The sequence below is a fragment of the Labeo rohita genome, chromosome 20 (genome assembly GCF_022985175.1).
Source record: "Labeo rohita strain BAU-BD-2019 chromosome 20, IGBB_LRoh.1.0, whole genome shotgun sequence".
NCBI lineage: Eukaryota > Metazoa > Chordata > Actinopteri > Cypriniformes > Cyprinidae > Labeo > Labeo rohita.
In genome coordinates this window covers 1,556,934-1,576,159 of record NC_066888.1, presented here as the reverse complement: position 1 = coordinate 1,576,159, position 19,226 = coordinate 1,556,934, and the positions used below count along the sequence as shown (strand labels likewise).

General features: G+C 41.0%; 1 protein-coding gene across 2 annotated transcripts; it reads right to left on the bottom strand.

Moving 5' to 3' along the window:
- Positions 1-1,039: 1,039 nt before the first annotated feature.
- bub1 (BUB1 mitotic checkpoint serine/threonine kinase) lies at positions 1,040-19,092 on the bottom strand. Of its 2 annotated transcripts, XM_051137931.1 has the most exons (25): positions 18,898-19,092; positions 17,371-17,430; positions 17,144-17,285; positions 16,857-17,053; positions 16,506-16,546; positions 16,335-16,417; positions 14,770-14,810; positions 14,507-14,682; positions 13,635-13,765; positions 12,836-13,080; positions 10,692-10,732; positions 10,496-10,612; positions 10,321-10,422; positions 9,744-9,825; positions 9,575-9,644; positions 9,309-9,483; positions 9,160-9,232; positions 6,225-7,120; positions 5,973-6,122; positions 3,170-3,270; positions 2,798-2,959; positions 2,120-2,277; positions 1,866-2,043; positions 1,522-1,628; positions 1,040-1,435 (listed from the first exon to the last, which is right to left on the bottom strand). In XM_051137931.1, exons 1-25 carry the CDS (start codon positions 18,918-18,920, stop codon positions 1,240-1,242), a joined length of 3,747 nt encoding a protein of 1,248 aa, XP_050993888.1. In that variant the 5' UTR covers positions 18,921-19,092; the 3' UTR covers positions 1,040-1,239. The 2 variants fall into 2 exon arrangements, with proteins under 2 accessions (XP_050993888.1, XP_050993889.1); XM_051137932.1 differs by lacking the exon at positions 10,496-10,612.
- Positions 19,093-19,226: the final 134 nt, after the last annotated feature.

The following is a 19,226-nucleotide window of genomic DNA, read 5'->3' as shown; positions in this document are numbered from 1 at the left end:
TGGCAGCAGCCTCTTTCAGCAGGTTCATGCACCCTGCCATACAGCAAAAAAAAAAAAAATCTCTATTTCCTCCAAATACTCCAAACCTCAATGCAATTTTTAAAATTGTTTCTAAGAGATGTTTTCATGAATTTCATTCACACCAAGTATGCTAAAGTGGACATGAGGCTATATTTTTCTGACGCTTTGGTTGTGTTGAGATGGTGCAAAAATGGTTTGGAGAGGTGCCACCCACTGATCAAAAGATATTAATTTAATTCTTCTGATTGCTTTTCTTTGGTTTCACATTTCTCCAGACAAGTTGAACATAGCAAATTTCCCATGGTTAGGCCATTCACATTTAACTACTTTAATAAACTGGGCCATGCACCCAATTGGAACAAAACCTCCAAAATAACCAGTGTGCTCAATTTCTGTTGTGTTTCAGGAAAAATGTCAAAATTCTGTGCTAATAACAAAACAAAAATCTTAAATCAAATCTGGGAGGTGTGATGGTTTTGAGTGCACACTACACTGCCTGGCAAAAAATAAATAAATAAATAAAATAAATAAGCAAAAATTACTTTTTTTTTGGCCACTTGGGCTCACTCTGACAACACATAGAAAACAAATAGCAGGGTTTGTTCAGCTGGTACTGACTATCTACAGTAGTCAACATTTGAAGTGAATCAAAAAAGTTGATCAAAACTGTCCCAAGACAAGCATGAGTATTGTTTTGGTTTTAGGACAACTTTGATGAAAGGATTTGATCCATTACACAAAAGTGAATACTAGATATACAGTAGTATATCTAGTATTCACTTTTGTGTAAATGTACAGTATGAGTGTGCAGCCCCCAATATTTAAATCATCCAATTATATGGGGAATAGAGAAATTCTGCAGAGAAATAAGGCTCATTAAATAATTTCAGTCAAATTTACTACATTTCTTTATCTGTCCAACAGCTTCATCTAGTGTGACGCAGATGAACTGCAAAAAAAACAAAAAAAAAAAACAACAACAAAAAAAAAAAAAAAAAAAAAAACACTAGGGTTTGTGAACCAAGATTTATTGAAATCTACAAAAGGCTTCATTGACTTTTCTTTTTTTTACAATTTAAAATCTTTAAAAGTAGAAAATGAAAAACACAAAGCAGTCTGTATCATACTGCACACACAGCATCTCACCTACAGAAAAGTGACAATGTTTGAATGCAGTCAAATGAAGCCTCTGCGTTCAAACCAAAGCTAGCAGGAGAATCATCTGCGTGAGGAGCGCGCCTCCAGGATCTGCACCACCAGTCTGTTTTTCAGACTGCGCAGTTTGCTGCTGTAATTCTCCTGCAGGACGGCGTCGAGTCGCAGGCGTAGACTTCTCAGACACGGCAAAGAGCTGCAGTCCGGCACGTTCAGCAGCGTGTGGAAGAAATCTTGCCAGAGATCAGCGTGAACGTTCCTGACAGAAAAAGACAGAATGAACATTACGGTCACCTCAAAAACGTGCTTCAACACTAGTCATGATCCAGCACGGATTCATGTTACCTTTTGAAAACTCCATTTGTTCTCCAAATGCCACCTTCCTGTTTAACCTGCATGTACGTCCCAAACATCATACAGTAGACCGTCCCCGCAATGCCGAAATAATCAGTCTGTTAGAAAAGCAAGATCATAAGCAAGAGTGAGCACTTGTCAAACAGAACACTAAACCAACTAGACACAAAATCAGTGAGAAACTCAAAATCACATTAAACAACTGTTTGTCTGAATACTCAATTCTGATTGGCTGGCAGGTGTGCATTAAAACCATTTAATGCACAGGTAGGTCTAAGTTTAATCACAGTTTCTCTAATAATAGTCTGCTTTCATTGACAGCTAACGATGCTCACCTGGTAGGTCCAGGGTCGGCCGCTCAGCATCTCCACACACTGGAAGCCTGACGTCATGCATTTGGCAGTGAAAGCAGTGTCTTCTGGGAAGAGCGTCATATCGATGCTCTGCCCAAGATCAATCAGAGCCAGGCCGTGCTCCAGATGATCCTGCTCAAAGCAGTCATTCTCCAGAAACCTGAACAGCAGCGACAGCACACGTCATTCAGCCTGCCACCACCGGCCCATCAGTGAAACGCTGTTCGAGTACGTACCTCTCTCCCAAAAGGAAGTTGTCGGGCTTAATGTCGGCATGTATAATTTTGGCCTGATGCAGCTGCTCGACCATGTGCAGGATGCAGACGGTGAAGTACAGCACCAGAGGCTGCGGCATCACCTTCTCACTGCGGCTCTTGTAAAGGTTTATAGCGCTCTGGAGGACGAGAGAGGACAACACCAGCATTTAGGTACATTTAGGTGACTGTGACAGATGTTTTATCGGTTGTTTGGCTGATGTTCTGGTGTCGCGATGGGAATGCATGTTCTTACTGAGCCACAGATGCCTGCACAACACACTTCAGACATGACAAGCATGGACTGACTTATAGAAAGATAAAGGGAAAAAGAAAAAAATTCAGGCTTACTCATCGATCCATGTTTTTAATACTACTGGCTTTAAAAAAAAAAAAACAAATGCAGTTGTTTAGGTAATGAAATAAAAAAGCAATATCTTTATTTTTGATTTTAATGTTTGTTTTGTCTTATTTTAAAACTGATTTTGTAGTGAAGTGGCCACATCAAAAAAAAAAAATTTGCAGGAATACACCAGTTTGTTTAAAAACATGCTCTTTACTGGCCAACCAAACTAGAGATGAATAATTGAGAAGCAACTGGCTAGATTCATCTGTGAGGACAGTAAAAGTGGGCTGTGATGTGTTTTACGACCTCCTCACCAGTAGCGTGCCACAGTTGTGCAGCTCTCCGATCAGGACGCTGCCGTTGGTGAAGAGGTGGCCGGAGTATATGGTGTTGAAGAGGTGCCGCACACCGGGCTGCAGACGGGCGTTCAGCTGGCTGTCGATGTAAAACTCCCATGGGTTCGCTGGCTTCTGCACCTACGAGAGCAACGGAGGAAGAACAAATGATGTTATTTGAACACAAGAAAAGGTTGCTCTTCACTTTATTGATGCTCAATCCAGCACCATGAGTTTAAAAGTGAGTCACTACAAGTGCTGAATGTGAAGCACTTCTGAGGCAGAACTTCACAGGTGATGTGTGTGACGTCACTAATATCTGTATATCCGGTGCGTGCGCCCTCTCATTACCTTCAGGAAGAGTTTCTGTGAGCTCATGAGGTTGGTGGCCTGGTACACCGTGGCAAACGCTCCTTGTCCCAGAACAAAGTCCACTCGCAGAGACTCTCCAGCTGAAGGCGAGAGACACATGGAGACACATTGAGCTCACACAGCACAGTACCAGCAGAAAATGAATATGAGGAGATCTATAGCAGGGATGTGCAGCACTCAGATCTGACTGGAGCGAGACTGAATTCATCTGCATTTTACTATACGTGACCCTGAACCACAACACCAGTCATAAGTAGCACGGGTATATTTGTAGCAATAGCCCAGGGGTACCCACACTAGGTCCTGGAGGGCCGGTATCCTGCAGAGTTTAGATCCAACTTGCCTCTACGCAATTGTCCAGAAGTTTCTAGTATGCCTAGAAGAGCTTGATTAGCTGGTGTCTAATTGGGGTAAGACCTAACCCTCCAGGACCAAGTCTGGGCAAGGTAAAAAGGGTGTTGTTTTACAAAACCATTGAGAATTTTTAATCAAAGTATATTAGAGACTTTTCTTTAAGACCCTAAAGAATCATATCAACTTGAGGAAAATGGGCACCCGATGACCCCTTTAAAGTGCCAGCTGTGGTCTGATCTCCTTAAAACTTTGCATGCATATTTAGAATCACCTGTCAGGTTTCCTGAAGTTTTGAGTTTTCCTTTAGGCTTTATTGGATTTTGGGTAAATTTGGACGGGCCCCTTTTCTAAACGACCCCGTCATAGCTTCCCAAAAGGTCAAATTAAAATTTTTGTTTGATAATTATTGGCCTAGAGAGTCCAGAGAATTGTACTGCAGTGTTTTTTCCAGATTCAGCAAAAAACCTAGGACTAGTTCACAAAAGTAGGTTTTTGACATAATCTCAATCATTTAACAAACAATTTAATTGACATCGGTGGTTCTAGAGGCAAAGTTGCCTGGAATGAGGAGCTCTAAACCGCACAATGTACAATCGTTTACGCCAGTGGTTCTCAACCTGCGGGCCCGTCATGAATCCAAATGTGGCCCACCAAACACATAACAAAATAACTTTTACAGTTAACGGTTTTACAATGTACTAAACAACTATGAACTATAATGTTTTTATATGAAATAATGTTGCTTGTCATATATTATTTTCAGATATGAACAGACCTATGTATTCACGTAGGCCTAATTACACATTTAACAAACAGACAAGTGCATGCTTTGGCAAAATTCAGCAGCCATTAGTTCAATAAAATTAAGCATCAGAATGAACAAATTTGTTGTTAAGGAAAAAAACGACGTGTGGATTAAGCCAATAAAGGAATACAAACAAGAAAAGTGGCAGTATCAACAGTGAAGGTAGGAGAGTGCTGACTTTTGGCATCAACTTTTCGGTTTTCTAAATCTCTCTGATGCGCATCATTTAGTAGTGTCCTGCATTAGCCAGAATCATAACAGTCCACCACATGAATAGCTATTTCTATCGCATGTGAATAAATGCAAATATTCCCTAAAACACCCAGTCAGGACAGTGGCGCCGGCTTCCTTTAAAATACGTTTGATGATTGCGCCTGATGCGCCCGCACCCACGCCTGCTCCGTCCACTCCTCCACCAGGGAGGCGTGCAGACTCGTATAATAATAATAATTATTATTGATTACTAATTTAGTCAGTACATTAAAATGAAAACAATACCTCAAAAATGAAAAGCAGGTTTCTACGATCAGAAATTTCTTAAACCAGTGAATAACTTATTCCGGGGGATAAATTATGCATATACCCACTACTTTAGGCACCACTACACCACTGTTTATTTATAATCAATAAATGTAATCGTTTTAGATATCATAATATTTATAATATTATAAATCTGGGTGTTTTGCACTGGTGACGTAATATGTAAATGATATGCAGCCCACAAGACTAGCACTTGGGCCATAGTGCGGCCCAGTGGGGGGGAAACAAAAAAAAAAAAAAAAAAAAATAGGTTGAGAACCACTGGTTGAAAAATGCGATATCACCCTCCAGCGACAGGCATTGACTGCAGAAACAGTTTTCGGCGTCTGTTAGTCTCATCTAACCAATGCTCACATTTTGTTGGCCAGTGGCATCCATGTTTTTTGAGATACGCAAATGTCCTTATAGTCACTTGTGGCACTTCAGACCAAGACCATACATACATTTATTACAGAACACTTTCTTTCTCAGCTGTTTTCATTCACTTAACACATAACTGACTGCGTTTAGCAGAATGACTGTCAAGATGGGTATTTTGACAATTTTGTGTGTATGCGAAAGAGAAATTAAACCCATTGTCTGAAATGCTGTCTGAAATGCGTCAGCTGTGTTTCTGAGTACCAAATCGAGTTCTTTCACCTCTTCTTGCATTGGAATGGTTTAAAATTGTTTGAATGTGTAAACTGGCAAGACAAAACAAGTACAAATGACAAACGTTCACTCTACGATGGTTAAATTTTGACAATTAATCCACAAAACACGTGCTGAACCACGTGGCCTCGTTCATTCAGATCATGGATCAACTACGACCCGTTAACCCCTTAGTGTTCACTTTTAACAAAAACATTTTGATTTGCATTGCTCACAAATAAACATGGATATCTGGATGCACATTGCTCATTTACATACACTTCTCATGTTGTAACTATACAAAAGCAAACTTCCCCTTTAATTCTCCAAGAATGCTGCAACTCATCCCAAAGACTTTATGGATTGAACAACGTGAAAGCGCTCGTAGAGGTGATCTGTCAACGTGAACAGCACTGAGATGTAAAGAACACTGGCTAGATGAGCGAGACGTACCGATCTGGACGGTCATTTTGGGCGTGATGGTGGGCAGGCGGCAGCTCCAGACGGTGAGGTTGGGGTGGGAGGAGAGAGGAGGCTGCAGGCTGGAGAGCAGAGACACGAGCAGCTCCTCATCCCAGGGGTCTGACAGCGGCTGAGCACAAACTGCAGAAACAAGCACATGATGAGCACCGATACACGATAAAGCCTCTGTGTGTCATGCAGTATAAAGCCACTTGTGAGACTGCACAGGTGGGTCACTAATACCTGCTCTGGATGTGTCCATGGGGCTCATGGGAGCGTTCAGTGTCCTGGAGCTCTGCGGTGGGCTGGCCATCACATCCAAATCCGGTTCGGTCAGCCGCTTGGGGCTGTCAGCGCAAAACCAGTCCTGGTGAGCTGGAGCCGGGTCTGGACTCATGGGCTCCTCCTGAGCCGGTTTAGGGGCTTGCTTTGGACTCATTAGGAGAGATTCATGCAACGCCTGCAGCGCTTTTGTCCCCGATTTGCGGCGCTGGAACGATTTTTTGGGAAGCAGAACATCTACTTCCTCCAGCCCCGAGAGCACGCCTAAATCCTGCTCCGCCGCCGGCTCTGAGATCGTCACCCACAGGAAGTCTGTTTCAGGAGCTTTCTCAGGGCTCTGGTAGATGGTCCAGGCGGGCTGGGTGACGCCAGAGACGACAGGAGGACTCTTCATGACATTGAGATCTGGTTCTACCGCGTGTGTCGAGCTGTTCATCTGGAACCAGTTCGCTCCCGGGTCGGCTGTCGGACTCATGAGGACATCCTGGTTCTCCTCCAATGGCTTTTTCCCAGACTTGCGCCTGTGAAAGGACCTCTTCGGCAGGAGAACATCAACCGTTTCTTGATGCGCTGGAGCGGGCAGTGTGGGCTCTTTCTCTGGGCTCTGATAAATGCTCCAGCTCGGTCTGGTGCTGCTCCTCATGGACTCCTCGTGCGTCCTCAGGGCCGTGTGGTCGGGGAAGGACAGGGCGGCCAGCGGATGTCTGCTGCTGCTGCAGGAGGTTTGGCTTTGTTGGGCCAGGGAAACGACACCAGCTAACGACACCCCTTCCCCGACGATAGTGCCCTGAGCGCGCATGCTGCACTCCGCCAGCTCTGACGGCTTCTCCTCCAACGGACTCTGCTCCATGATCGGACTGCAGGCAAACCAGACACTCGGCCATCAGCTACAGCATAACGCAGACAAGGCCACAACTACACTTTCAACACTAATGACTTCAAATTGTAGTATGACACACAGAAATTTCAGCAACCGAACATTTTCATCTGAAACTGTTAATGAGATTTTGAAGCCTGAAATGACAAAATCAGTCATGATTAATTAGTCTGATGATGCATTTTGACTGTCACTGTCTATTTTGTGCACATAAAGATAACATTACAGTGGTGTGATGCTAGTTTTGGATTAACAAAAATGATTTCTCACTTTTAATGGAATGATACGATATGGATTTATTCAAAGAAACAGAAGAACTTACTGAAATTAATCATTTCCCATTTAAATCACAAAATCAGTTTTAAAACGGCAGAAGGACGTCAATTAAACTGCTTGAGAACAAGGTCACATTCAATCGCCATAAACTCAATCGGCTAGAAAAAAAAAAAAATTCTAGAGAGGATTTTGATCAATATGCGCACTAGTTCACATACTCATATTTTCACTTGTTCATTAATGTATGTTTGAATGCATCTATCATAAAAATAAGTTAATTTATTACAGCCACTGTTTAACTGTTTATTTTTCACAAACCGAACAAACTGAAGTAGAAACAATTCAGTTATCACAAAGTTGATTTAAAACACTTGTGTCTTATTTGCAATGTAAATGTTTTTAATTAGAGTACTGATCACTATGCAAGGTTAAAAAATACTTCAGTTTTCTCCAAAAATAGATTTAATTTGACCTCACTTCTAAATGATTCATAAACGACTCGTGCGAAGCAGTTCAAAGAATCAGTCTCTCTAAACCCCTCCTTTTCGTGAGCCCTCGCTGCTGTGATTGGTCAGATGGCGCAGTCCTTTAGGATTGGTCTACCGCGTACAGCGCGTGTCGAGAGCACAGCGGCAAAGGTTCAAATAATTGAAACTTTGAGCGCGTCAGTGGTGCGCTCCGCTGCGTGTGAACTTTGGTTGATGCAGAAACAATCCGCCTTCGTGCAGCGCAAGCAATTGAAATGAATGGAAACAAATTTACTCTCACAGCGTTGGATACAGCGTCTTCTTGACATGACATAAACCACATGGAAATTTTACTGTGTTTATGGGCAGGCAAGTTGTTTGAGATGTAGAACGTGGGCAGACATTATGCAAATGTGTTACTTCGTGACGTATGGCCATAACAGAATAGGATTCAAATTCCTGACGACTTGTTCAGGCGATTGTGAGCCGACTCATTTTGATAGACAATAACTTTATCTATCGTGCACTGTGGGCTTCACAACTTTGCAGATAGTTTGTGTTCACATACAGCTACATGACACACTGCATGAAAGGTCATACTTGAAAAGGCAAAATAGGAGAACTTTAACATTATGGGGTGTTTGTACACACATTTATGTTTAAACAACATGTAAAAGTGAACTTTGCATCCAATGACCCCTTTAAAGAGATTTGTTTAATTATTTGATTAATCATTACAATTTATTTTTGCTTTCACTTTTTGGTCAAGTGCATCCTGAATTTTCAGCTTCAGTCCAGAATTTTCAGTTTCAATGCATCATTATATCCAGCTTATTTTTAACCTAAAAACACACATGGGCATTTGTAAGGCTTCCAATGTCATCTAACAGTCATTTATGCTGCTTGATACTGCAAACTGCTATTTGTTGCCATATTTTAATTTATACACTGGTTTGTAGCACAAATAGTTTTGCTTTTATTATCGTATCTTTGCTAAACCAATTAAGACATCTAATAACAACTAAAGCATATTCTTTCACTTTCTCTATGCAGTGTTTTTAAAAATTACAAATGCAATGAAAAAAAACAGGCATTTCTACTCAGTTATTTACCTACAGAAGCTGTTGAATCACAAGTCTTTCACAGGAAATTCACAGGAAATAGCTTCCCATTTGCAAAATAAAGTGGGTACAGTATGTACACTATGGACCATATTCAAGAAATCAGCAAAGGAAGTGCTTGAGAATAATGATGTTGTGTTCAGTGAGGATGATACCTGAGTTTCGTGGGCTGTCGCGTGTATGGGTTTTCCTCTGAACTGCTGACAGCTCTGACCTCTGCATTTTCCTCTGAGAAGAGGACAGTCACAAATCACACCCAGATCAACCAAGAGTAGTGGATATGTGAAATCTTGCAGTTAAATACCTTGGCCCTGCTCCATGTCCCATGAGTGCGGCGCATGAGGGTGGCGCGGTGTGGACACCAGATGAGCGGACAGGGCGAAGTCACGGGTGTGGTTGGGACACGGGCCTACCGAGACATTACGTGCTGCCCACAAGGTGCTCTCATCGGTCACAGACTCTGCGCTGACCGGAGCGTCCTAAAAAAGACAAACAAGGTCAAGAAGACAACACAACAATATTCGCTTGATTACTGGCCTCGATCACTCTACAGCTGCTAACAAGACTTACATTGGCTTTGGACACGGGGATCTCCATCAGCGCTCGGGTCACTGGAGGTTTGCTTCTGTCCTGACCAAAACTGAAGGATATGGAGAGAACACAGTCAGAGCACTGTCTCAAACACAGAGTCTTACAGAGACCATTCACATCACTGGATGAACGAAAGGCCTCGTCTCACCCTCCGTTCTCCTGCTCATTTCTGTCCTGGTAAATCATGAATGGAGTCGTGCTGGGAGCTTGACCACATGAGGGGGCGCTACCTGAACAACAAGACGACACAATCAGAGCGCATTATAACCAGCAGCACGTGGTTTCAAAAGCCAAACGCTGTGCGAAGACAAAATAACAGCCATCAGAACTCAGTGTCACTATCAAATTCAGCAAATTACAGCATTTTCTGGATCGCCAGTGCCGTGTAGAAACTATTATTGGTCCTGGAGTTTGTGTGTGTGTGTGTATACTTGTTTTGCTACATTGTGGGGACCAAATGTCCCCACAAGGATAGTAAAAGCTGAAATTTTTGACATTGTGGGGACCGCAGATTAAAAGTAGTAAATGGTGTTTATCTGATAATGTAACGATGCAAACATGTTTCCTGTGAGGGCTAGGTTTAGGGTTAGGGTTGGGTTAGGGGATAGACAATATCGTTTTGTCAGTATAAAAACTATAGAAGTCTATGGAAAGTCCCCACAATTCACAAAAACAAACGTGTGTGTGTGTGTGTGTGTGTGTGTGTATCTGAGAGCAGGACGTACTGATTCTGCAGCTCTTCTCAAAACTGTCCTCCGGCTGAACGGTGTTGTTGAACATGGACTCCTGGAGGAGGGTGGGCGCCTGAAACATGTCCATGATCACACCTACAGAACAACACACATCAACCACAACAGCCACACGTAACAGCGTGAACCCAAGAGATGTGTGTGCTCTTACCCAAAGCCTCACGCGTGTTGACAGTGGGGGAAGGAAGAGCACGGGATGGTGTGGCGTGAGCGAAACTCAGAGATGTGTTTGGAGTGACGTGAGAGTGATTGAACACGCCACATGACGCTGAGAGAGAGACAGAGTAAGAGTGAAAGAAAGTACAGCAGCTCTTTGGATCAGTGTGTACATGAGGAGACATACTCACTGTCTGCGTTCACATCCGCACCACCCTGATCACACGCGTCACTACAGACAGAGAAACACGTCACTACAGCTTCTGTGCATCAAATAATCATGACTAGCATCACAAGATTCATACAGTGTGTGTCAAACAGGTGAAGGGCATCAGAAAGTGAGTGCAATGTGGAGGATGCCAGGGTTCGAACAGATACTGTAAAATAAAATTCCAGGAGCTTTTAAGAACTACTTTTTTGATTTTCAAGGACTTCAATCAGAGATGTCATTTACAATGTCTACTCTTTCAAATTCTAAAAAAAGATAAATAGACAAATAAAAATATACTAAATTATTACAAAGTATACTACACTTCATAGTACTATACTAAATCCACGGTGAATTTTCTTAAGGGATTTGTATTCTTCTTTTATTCTGTTTTTATATTTGTATTGCCTTAATGGTATGATATTTACTACTTTTTAGGGCAGGGGTGCTCAACCCTGTTCCTGGAGATCTACCTTCCTGCAGAGTTCATCAGGGTTGGAGCTGAGCTCTGCAGGAAGGTAGATCTTCAGGAACAGGGTTGAGCACCCCTGGTTTAAGGAAAAGGAGAGAGAAAAAAAAAAAAAAAAGATTAGAATTTTGCTCCGAAGTCCCAAACTGAATCAAATGATTTGCAAACCCTCACCAATCATTAGTAAAACATCTGATTTGAAACATTCATTTTCACAAACCAGTTCTGATCTAAATCAAATGATTTGCGATATGTGTGCCAACGTTCAGATCTGAATCGATTGATTTGAGATACACAAAGTTCCGATCTAAATCAAACAATTAGTGATTTGAAGTGCTGATTAAGTCGACCCGCACCGAAGTTCCAATGCAAGTCAAATGATTCACAATACGCAATTAGAAGTCGTCATCTGAAACAAATTCAGATTTCCGATTGGAGCGCTTCGAATGTGAATGCGGACTGGAGTGCTTTCGTGAATCGTTTTGTGATGCAATGGTTTAACTGATTCAGAGTTTCGAAAAGCTCCATTTCACTCATCTCTACGTGCTTTTTAAAGTCATTACAAGTGATAATAAATTTCAAAAATGAATGGCTCTTTTAATTTGATCTGGTTTTTGCTAGTGAATCACTTGAAATGAATGACTGAAGTCATGAGGTGGAATCAATCGGAGCGGTTCCAGCGTAAATTAATTTGGTTCATCTGTTCCTCTTTTTGCTCCTTCAGTATTGCTTACATGACATTGTCAGTACTGCTACTGGCATACCTTACTAGTTTTCTGACATCAACTGAAATAACCAAAAAAATTATGTTTTATGAACTGCATGAATTTTGTGCGAAAAGATGTGTGCTGAGAAATCTGAATACTTCAAGCACTTTTCAAGTACCTCTTCAGTAATATTGCTATTTTCAAGGGTTTTCCAGGCCTTTAATTTCAAAAAGTCAAATTCACGTACTTCAGCACCTTGTACAAATGCAATGCTGAATTTTGATTTAAAATTCTAAACATAGCACAAGTAATGACATTGATGAGAACGCTAACTAACAGCACAAATTAAGGTGGACAATAATAATGCCAAAAATATACCACCATTTTTTTTTTAAGCAGGATGACGCTCAAATGACTTTCACGTTGGGTTTTATGACTATTTTGCTAAGACTAAGTTAATGAGCAGTAACGCTAAACTTCCCCATTTTTCCCCATTTAGAAAGACAGAGCGGTACAAGGTAACAAAACAGTGACAGTAATGTGCCTCTATGATCCAGAGTGAATGTTTCACAGCTTATTTTTAATTTCATGATTTTAACAGTCCTTCTGTTGTCAAACTGTGAACAAGCACTAGTTTTATAATGTAAGGTTCGTATTGTAAACCTTGCGCAATGTAGAACATGACCTACACTCATAAATTATTATGGACTCTTATTCTGACGGCACCCATTCACTGCAGAGGATCCATTGGTGAGCAAGTGATGGAATGCTACACTTCTCCAAATCTGATAAAGAAACAAACTCATCCTAATTCTGGATGGCCTGAGGGCGAGCACGTTTTCAGCAAATTATCATTTTTGGATGAACTATTCCTTTTGCACATTTTCATCACTCTTAAACTGAGTGAAAGCAGCGGTCTATTTCAGATGGAGTTGTGTGGTTGACACTCACGGCTGTCTGTTGTCGGGGACAGCGCAGCTGCTGCTCTGGACCAGGGATGTGCTGTGATGTGTCTGTCCTAGCACACTCTCGAGTCGGGTACCGCAGGCTGCACTGGGTAACGGAGCTGGATGGCTCGTTTCAGCCACACTATTATCCCGTGTCCCAGCGCCCCCTACAGAGTGCTCCATCTGGAGCTTCAGTCCTGTTTGCGGTCTGGAGGACCACGCTGGCTCAGGGGCTACAACCGCTGCTCCCTGCACATTACAATAAAAACAAATCAACATTTGAAGGGTTATTACCTAGCTGCTTTAAAAAACGACTTCTCTTGCTTCATCAAAAGTCAGACACTCTTTATGTTACATTAGTGGCCCACCACCTTTGCTTTTCTTATAGAAAACAAACAAACAAAAAAAAAATTTAGTTCAGCCTTCAGCGGGACAACAGACGCTACAATTCTAAACTGAAAGTGTTTGCTCTGTACAATCAGATCTCACTATCACGTTAATAGAGTAAGAAGTGACGACTGACAGATGAAGGTGGAGGACTTGGTGTCAAAGCCAAAAGCAAAAGTGCCTATTTGAAAGTACTTCTAGGTTTACAGAGCTTGGCTTTGTTTTTTTTTTAAACTCTTGTTGTGTTTTTCAATTAAAAAACAAAAATAAGGGATTACAAACTAAGCATGTTATAAAATAAGGGGGAAACACAGATCTTTCTTTTTTTGTGTTACAACACGGGTAATAAATGGAGCCGCACTCGTGACATGCAGAAAAAAAAGTGCATGGTGTGACAGTCAGAATGAGATCTCTACCATAAAAGAAGCTGTTGCTGGATTTCCCTGCTCTGCTGGCTGTAGAATCGCTTTCTTCTCCAGATCATCCAAGAGTTGCTTCATCTTCCTCACCTCCTCTTCCTCCTCCCAAAGCCTGCGCTGCTCCTCAGCTGATCAAACAACAGGCATTGCAGCAACACATAAGAGATGGAAGAAAAGCTCTGCATAGATATGGGCTCTAGTCAGTCCATGTGAGGTGCATCTGACCACAGTTTCACAGTGTGTCCACTGTACCACTCAGAAGAGGAATTTAGATCATTTAGATTTGACACATTGGCATCTTATGCAGTGCAATCACACACAGCCTTTCAATAAAGTACCCATCCAAATCACAATATTCCACACATCAGTTAACACCTGTGAAGTTAAAAGCTATAGGAAACAAATCCATCATTAAGCCGTTTTTAAATTAGAATAAGACATCTTTAACTATAATCCATAATAACGCTTCCTCCAGTGATAAAGTCCACCTGTTGTCTCTCGCATCAAAATCCAGCCGCATATTTGTTTAGAGTTGTTCTGGCTCGTAAACGGTGCTTGATCTGTGCAGATTTCTCTCCTAATTCACACCAGACCACTTTTTCACTAAAGGAGAAGTTATTATGTATTATGGACTCATAGTTTACTTTGAAAACATCTTAATGATGGATTTGTTTTTTCAGCTTCGTCTTCTCTAAATGTTAACTGATGGACTGGAATGGTGTGGATTACTTGTAATGTTTTTATCAGCTGTTTGGGCTCTCATTCTGACGGCACCCATTCACTGCAGAGGATCCGTTGGTGAGACAGTGATGGCATGACAATTCTCCGTGTGCGTGTTTTATTGGTGCAGTGTGGGAAGTTCTTCTCACCCAGTCGCCGCTGTTCTTCCTGTTGTTTACATTTAGCAAAGTAGCGTCTGGCTCTGAGCTCCTCAAATGACAGCTCCGATCCCTCACACTGCAGCTCATTCACACAGTACATGGACACACACTCCACGCCGTTACTGCCGCCCGTCCGGACCGGGTTATTCTCCGAGCGCGAGATTCTGAGAATGGGGAGCGATTAAAACATCATCATCATGAGCGCTGCACAAAGCCCTACTGAACATGAAGCCAGCGTCATACACACTTACATTCGCACCATTCTAGGAGCAGGAGAGGGCGCTTCCGGATCCTGCAACAGAAAAAACTCAAGCTTAGTAAAACACTAGGTGCGTCTCCATTACAGATTTGCACATAACATTTGGGATATTTTATAAACATTGTGAAACACAGTAACCAATGTTATGCGACTAAAACAATTTTTTTGTCATGCCGATGGATGTTTTTTGAGGTTGTTACATTAAGGAATGATCATGCGACAAGGTGACCTGTAAATGCAAAAAAGCCATTTCCATTGCAGTTTTGTGAAATATTTCGTTTTCGAATTGCCTGAAAAACGTTTACGTTTTTGCGAAATTTATGCGTATTTTTAATGTACAATTTCAATTTAATTTCAATTTCAAACAAACAAAAAAAACAAAACAAACAAACATACATGAAGTTTATCCCCCAAGATAAAATACAAATGTTCTCTCTCAAATCAAGATAAATGTGCTTTAAGGCAAGACACTGCAGGTGAAGAGAGTTTAAAAATAAATAAATAAATAAATAAATAAAAATTTAATAGTTATCACCTTACCCAGTCAATTGATTACACTGATAATTGCATTACAAGTTTTCTAAAATATTAGGTTTAAATATGCAATTGAGGGGAACAAAATGTTATATAAAATCAAGCAAATTATATACATGAACAAATCTGTAAAAACCTTCAAGATATAGACAGGAATAAAAATGTAAAGTTTGCTGTGTAAGTGCTGCTGAAGTGGAGATTCACGGCTCAGTATAGGAGGAGAAGAAGAGAAAAAAAAAAAAAAAAAAGAAAGAAAAAAAAAAAAAAAAAAAAACTCATTTTGAGAAAACAGCCTTTAAAAATACATATTGTAATTGAAATCTATTGACACAAATAGATAAAGTGCTATAAAAGAAACACTTAAGTGTCTTTTAGATGTTTTCTTTCCACTTTATGAAAATCTTAAACTTGACAGGTGCATGAAAAACAAAATAAAAAACAAAACAAAAAAGTTTTTGCCTACAGTGTCTCCCCTTAAACAAAATGACTAAGTAGGATGTCTTGTTTTATGAGAAAGTGATCAAAAAAGTGACTTAATAAAACAAGAACCATCCATCTGGGCTCAGACAAATCAACTTAAACCAAAGGAAAACAAGTTTTGATATTTCACTGGCAGATATTTGTTCTTGTTTTAAGAAAGTCAATTTTGTTCAATTTCTCAGAAAACCAGACTTCATATGTTCAGTTTGCATCTCAGGTAAATGTATCATGATTTATGATATTTGTACTGGAAAACAAAAAAATTCTGGGAAAGACTTTTTTTTTTTCCCCCAATGCATGCATCACTGTATACTTTCTGCTCTAATTTAAGACCTTAAATTGTGGAAGGGTGAATTAAATGACTTTTTTTTTTTTTTTTTTTTAGCCCTGACTAACTTTCACCTCTTTTCATTCCACACACATCAGTCAGTCATACGGCTTTGGATCGGCATGAGTAAACAGCAGATTTTTCAGTTAATTTGACATTCATGAACTAGAGATCTGCAGTAGTAGACATGAACAGAGATGAGATGAGGCCTGTACCTTGCACTGTGCTTGAACAGCTTCTCTCTGTCTGGGGTTCTGATTCACCAGCTGTGAGTTCTGGAGAGGCTGCCGCACATGATCTGAGTCAGTCAAGAGACGACAGTGTACGGGTTACTCTCCTCGCTCATAGTATCATAACTGATGGACCACAAACACAAGTTACTCTACCTGATGCTGCTGTCTGAGCATTCATCCGGTCCTGGAAGAGCCTGAAAATACAACACAGCTCAATGCGACATTTGGAGGGTGTGTTTTTACTGAAAGACGCCTGCAGTAACAGAACTTTAAAGAGAGAGATCAGCATCAAGTTGTGCCAAACTTGTATGAGCTTTTTTATTTTGAGCACAAAAGATGATATTTTGAAGAACGTGGGTACACAAACAGCTGACGGTGGCCACTGACATCCAAAATATCCTTGTTTGTGTTTAGCAGTAGAAAGACGCTCATACAGGTTTGGAACAACTAGAGGGTGAGTAAATGATTTTGGGTGAACTGTCCCTGTTCAAGAATGGGCCTCACCTGTACTGCTGCACCACACTGTCCTGTGGGTGAGCCTTGTTCTCCAGAGCTCTCTGGTACACCATCTCAGCCTGGGACAGCTGGCCTTTCTTCTCAAACTGATGGGCCCAGTCTACATACAGCACCGCCGTCTGCGTCCCTACGCCCCGGCCGTGCAGATAGCTGTACACCTCGATGGGATCGCTGTAGAAATTGGCCTGGACAGAGCGGTATCACTGCGTTCATCTCCAAGAGCAAGTCGCAATCTTCAAATTAGAGTGACTGGGAATGTATGCGAGTGAACCTACACATCTGACGCAGTGAGTGACGTATCGCGAGTCGTTGTGGTATCGCTCATCTTGAAGGAAGGTCTGCACGAGACGCTCCAGCACCACAGATAAACCCTTGGTCTCTTCCAGGGACAGCTTGCTATCGAGAAACTGCACAAACCTGCCACAGCACAAACCAAGCATGTGTAACGAGCAGAAAGGGGATGGTTTTAAAACCATAACGAAGACATTGAAGACGTTCTTACTTATCCCAAGGATCCAGAGGGTCATCTCCAGTGTAGCTCTGCACACTCACCTCAAAGGCCCTGCAGTGACAATCAGTCCGATGATGAACAAGAACACACTAGGACCACTGACACAAGTTTACAGCTGGTTTACTGTATTTCTCCATTGTACACATCATGTAATAAATCTTTACATAGAATTAGGGTTGTATATCAAGAGAATTTTATCAATTCCGATTCCGACTCCTCTTATCGATTCCCCTGTGAATAAAAGATGATATCAAGCATATTTATTCTGTTTCTTTGTTCGCTAAACATTTAGTTGCAGCTCAATACCATGAACAAAAAATCAACAGGGTACATAAAAACAAGATTCACTTAAGAGCTGTTTGCAAAACAGAGCTGAGTGATCCTGGATAAATTGTTGTTCTTTTAAATAGAAGTTGTTGTTCTCTTACAATTCGGAGGGGAAAAAAAAAACAAAAAAACAACAACAACATTAGACAACTAAACAATCACATTTAAACCTAATTTATAGGTAAATGTTTAAATGATTCAAGATTGAATTGGTTCATTACGGGATGAATTATGATGTTTTTGAATGAATGATCAAAGACCAATACATTATTAACAGCCCCCTTTCGCCATCTACTGGCATAACAACGTAATCGATAAATCTTTTAACATTATTTGGAATATCAAATTAACTTCAAAAGGATGATTTACACTTTGAGTTTATATCCGGGCTATGAACTTTTATCCTGGTACTTCTGTGATTATTTGAATGTTTGTAACACAGAAATAATGAACTGTGTGGTTGAAAAGACTGTGACACTGTTTCACTCATACACATGACAGTGTCTCTCTTTGAACACAGACTTGACTGTTCAGATCACACTATTATGACGGAAGAGAGATTGAGGAATCAAACAGATGACTCACTGTAATTTAGGATCAGAATCACGTTGGTGTTTGAACCGTGTTTGTGATCTTTAACGAGCTGTTAAATTAAAATGCTTTGTCATATTGGTGGTGACACCTCTGTTGCAACAGGTTAGGCTTGTCACAAATTGTATACTTCGCTTTTTTGACTTCTGATCGCAAGTGTAGCCATACTCCGGAGCGCTATTAGCGAGCGAGGACCTGGCAGATCGCCGGGTCGGGTCCTCACGGATGAAAAAAAAAGAACCGCACATAAGAATCGACAGGCAGAATCGAAATTTTAATTTCACAAGAAGTATCCGATTCCTGACCTTAAGTATCCGATTCTGGAATCGGAATCGATTTTCGATACCCAACCCTACATGGCGCACAGACACTGTGTAAATTACTAACAGGCAATGACACACACATTCGCTCTGATATGAGTGGGTTAGAAAAAACACCAGTCTATACAAGGAAAATACACAAACATGTTAGAGAGAATGAAAACATAATGGTATAATGACAAAAATCACGCGAGAAAAATAATAAACGAGATAAATGGGACCTGAATAATAAACATGATCTGGGCTAATACACTCTCTGACATGCTAACATGCTACTCACTGAAAATAAGAGTTAATGTCCATCGTTTCTTCTTGTTGAAAACAAAAAGTCCGAGAGAGAATGTTTACGCTTAAGCTAGCCGCATTTAAAACTGTTTAATAAAACCTTTAAGTCCGTATAACTAGATATATCGCCTTTTCGATCGCTAACTAACCCCGCTCTAGTAACTGCATATTTTCAACAACGAATTGTTTTTAAATTTACCGCGTAGCCAATCATTACCCGTCACGTGGCTCAAAAGCCAATCAGAGTCCGACTTAACTTTGCGTCACATTCACCGCCCTTCGTGCCCCGCCCTTATGCTCTGGTTGGCTAAGAGCTTCGCACAA

Coding starts and splice junctions, on each gene's coding strand:
- bub1 (XM_051137931.1), bottom strand. CDS start 18,920: ATGGACATTAACTCTTATTTTCA. Junction 9,645..9,743: donor AATGAGCAGGAGAACGGAGG/GTGAGACGAGGC, acceptor CATATCCTTCAG/TTTTGGTCAGGACAGAAGCA. Junction 9,484..9,574: donor TCCCCGTGTCCAAAGCCAAT/GTAAGTCTTGTT, acceptor TGTCTTTTTTAG/GACGCTCCGGTCAGCGCAGA.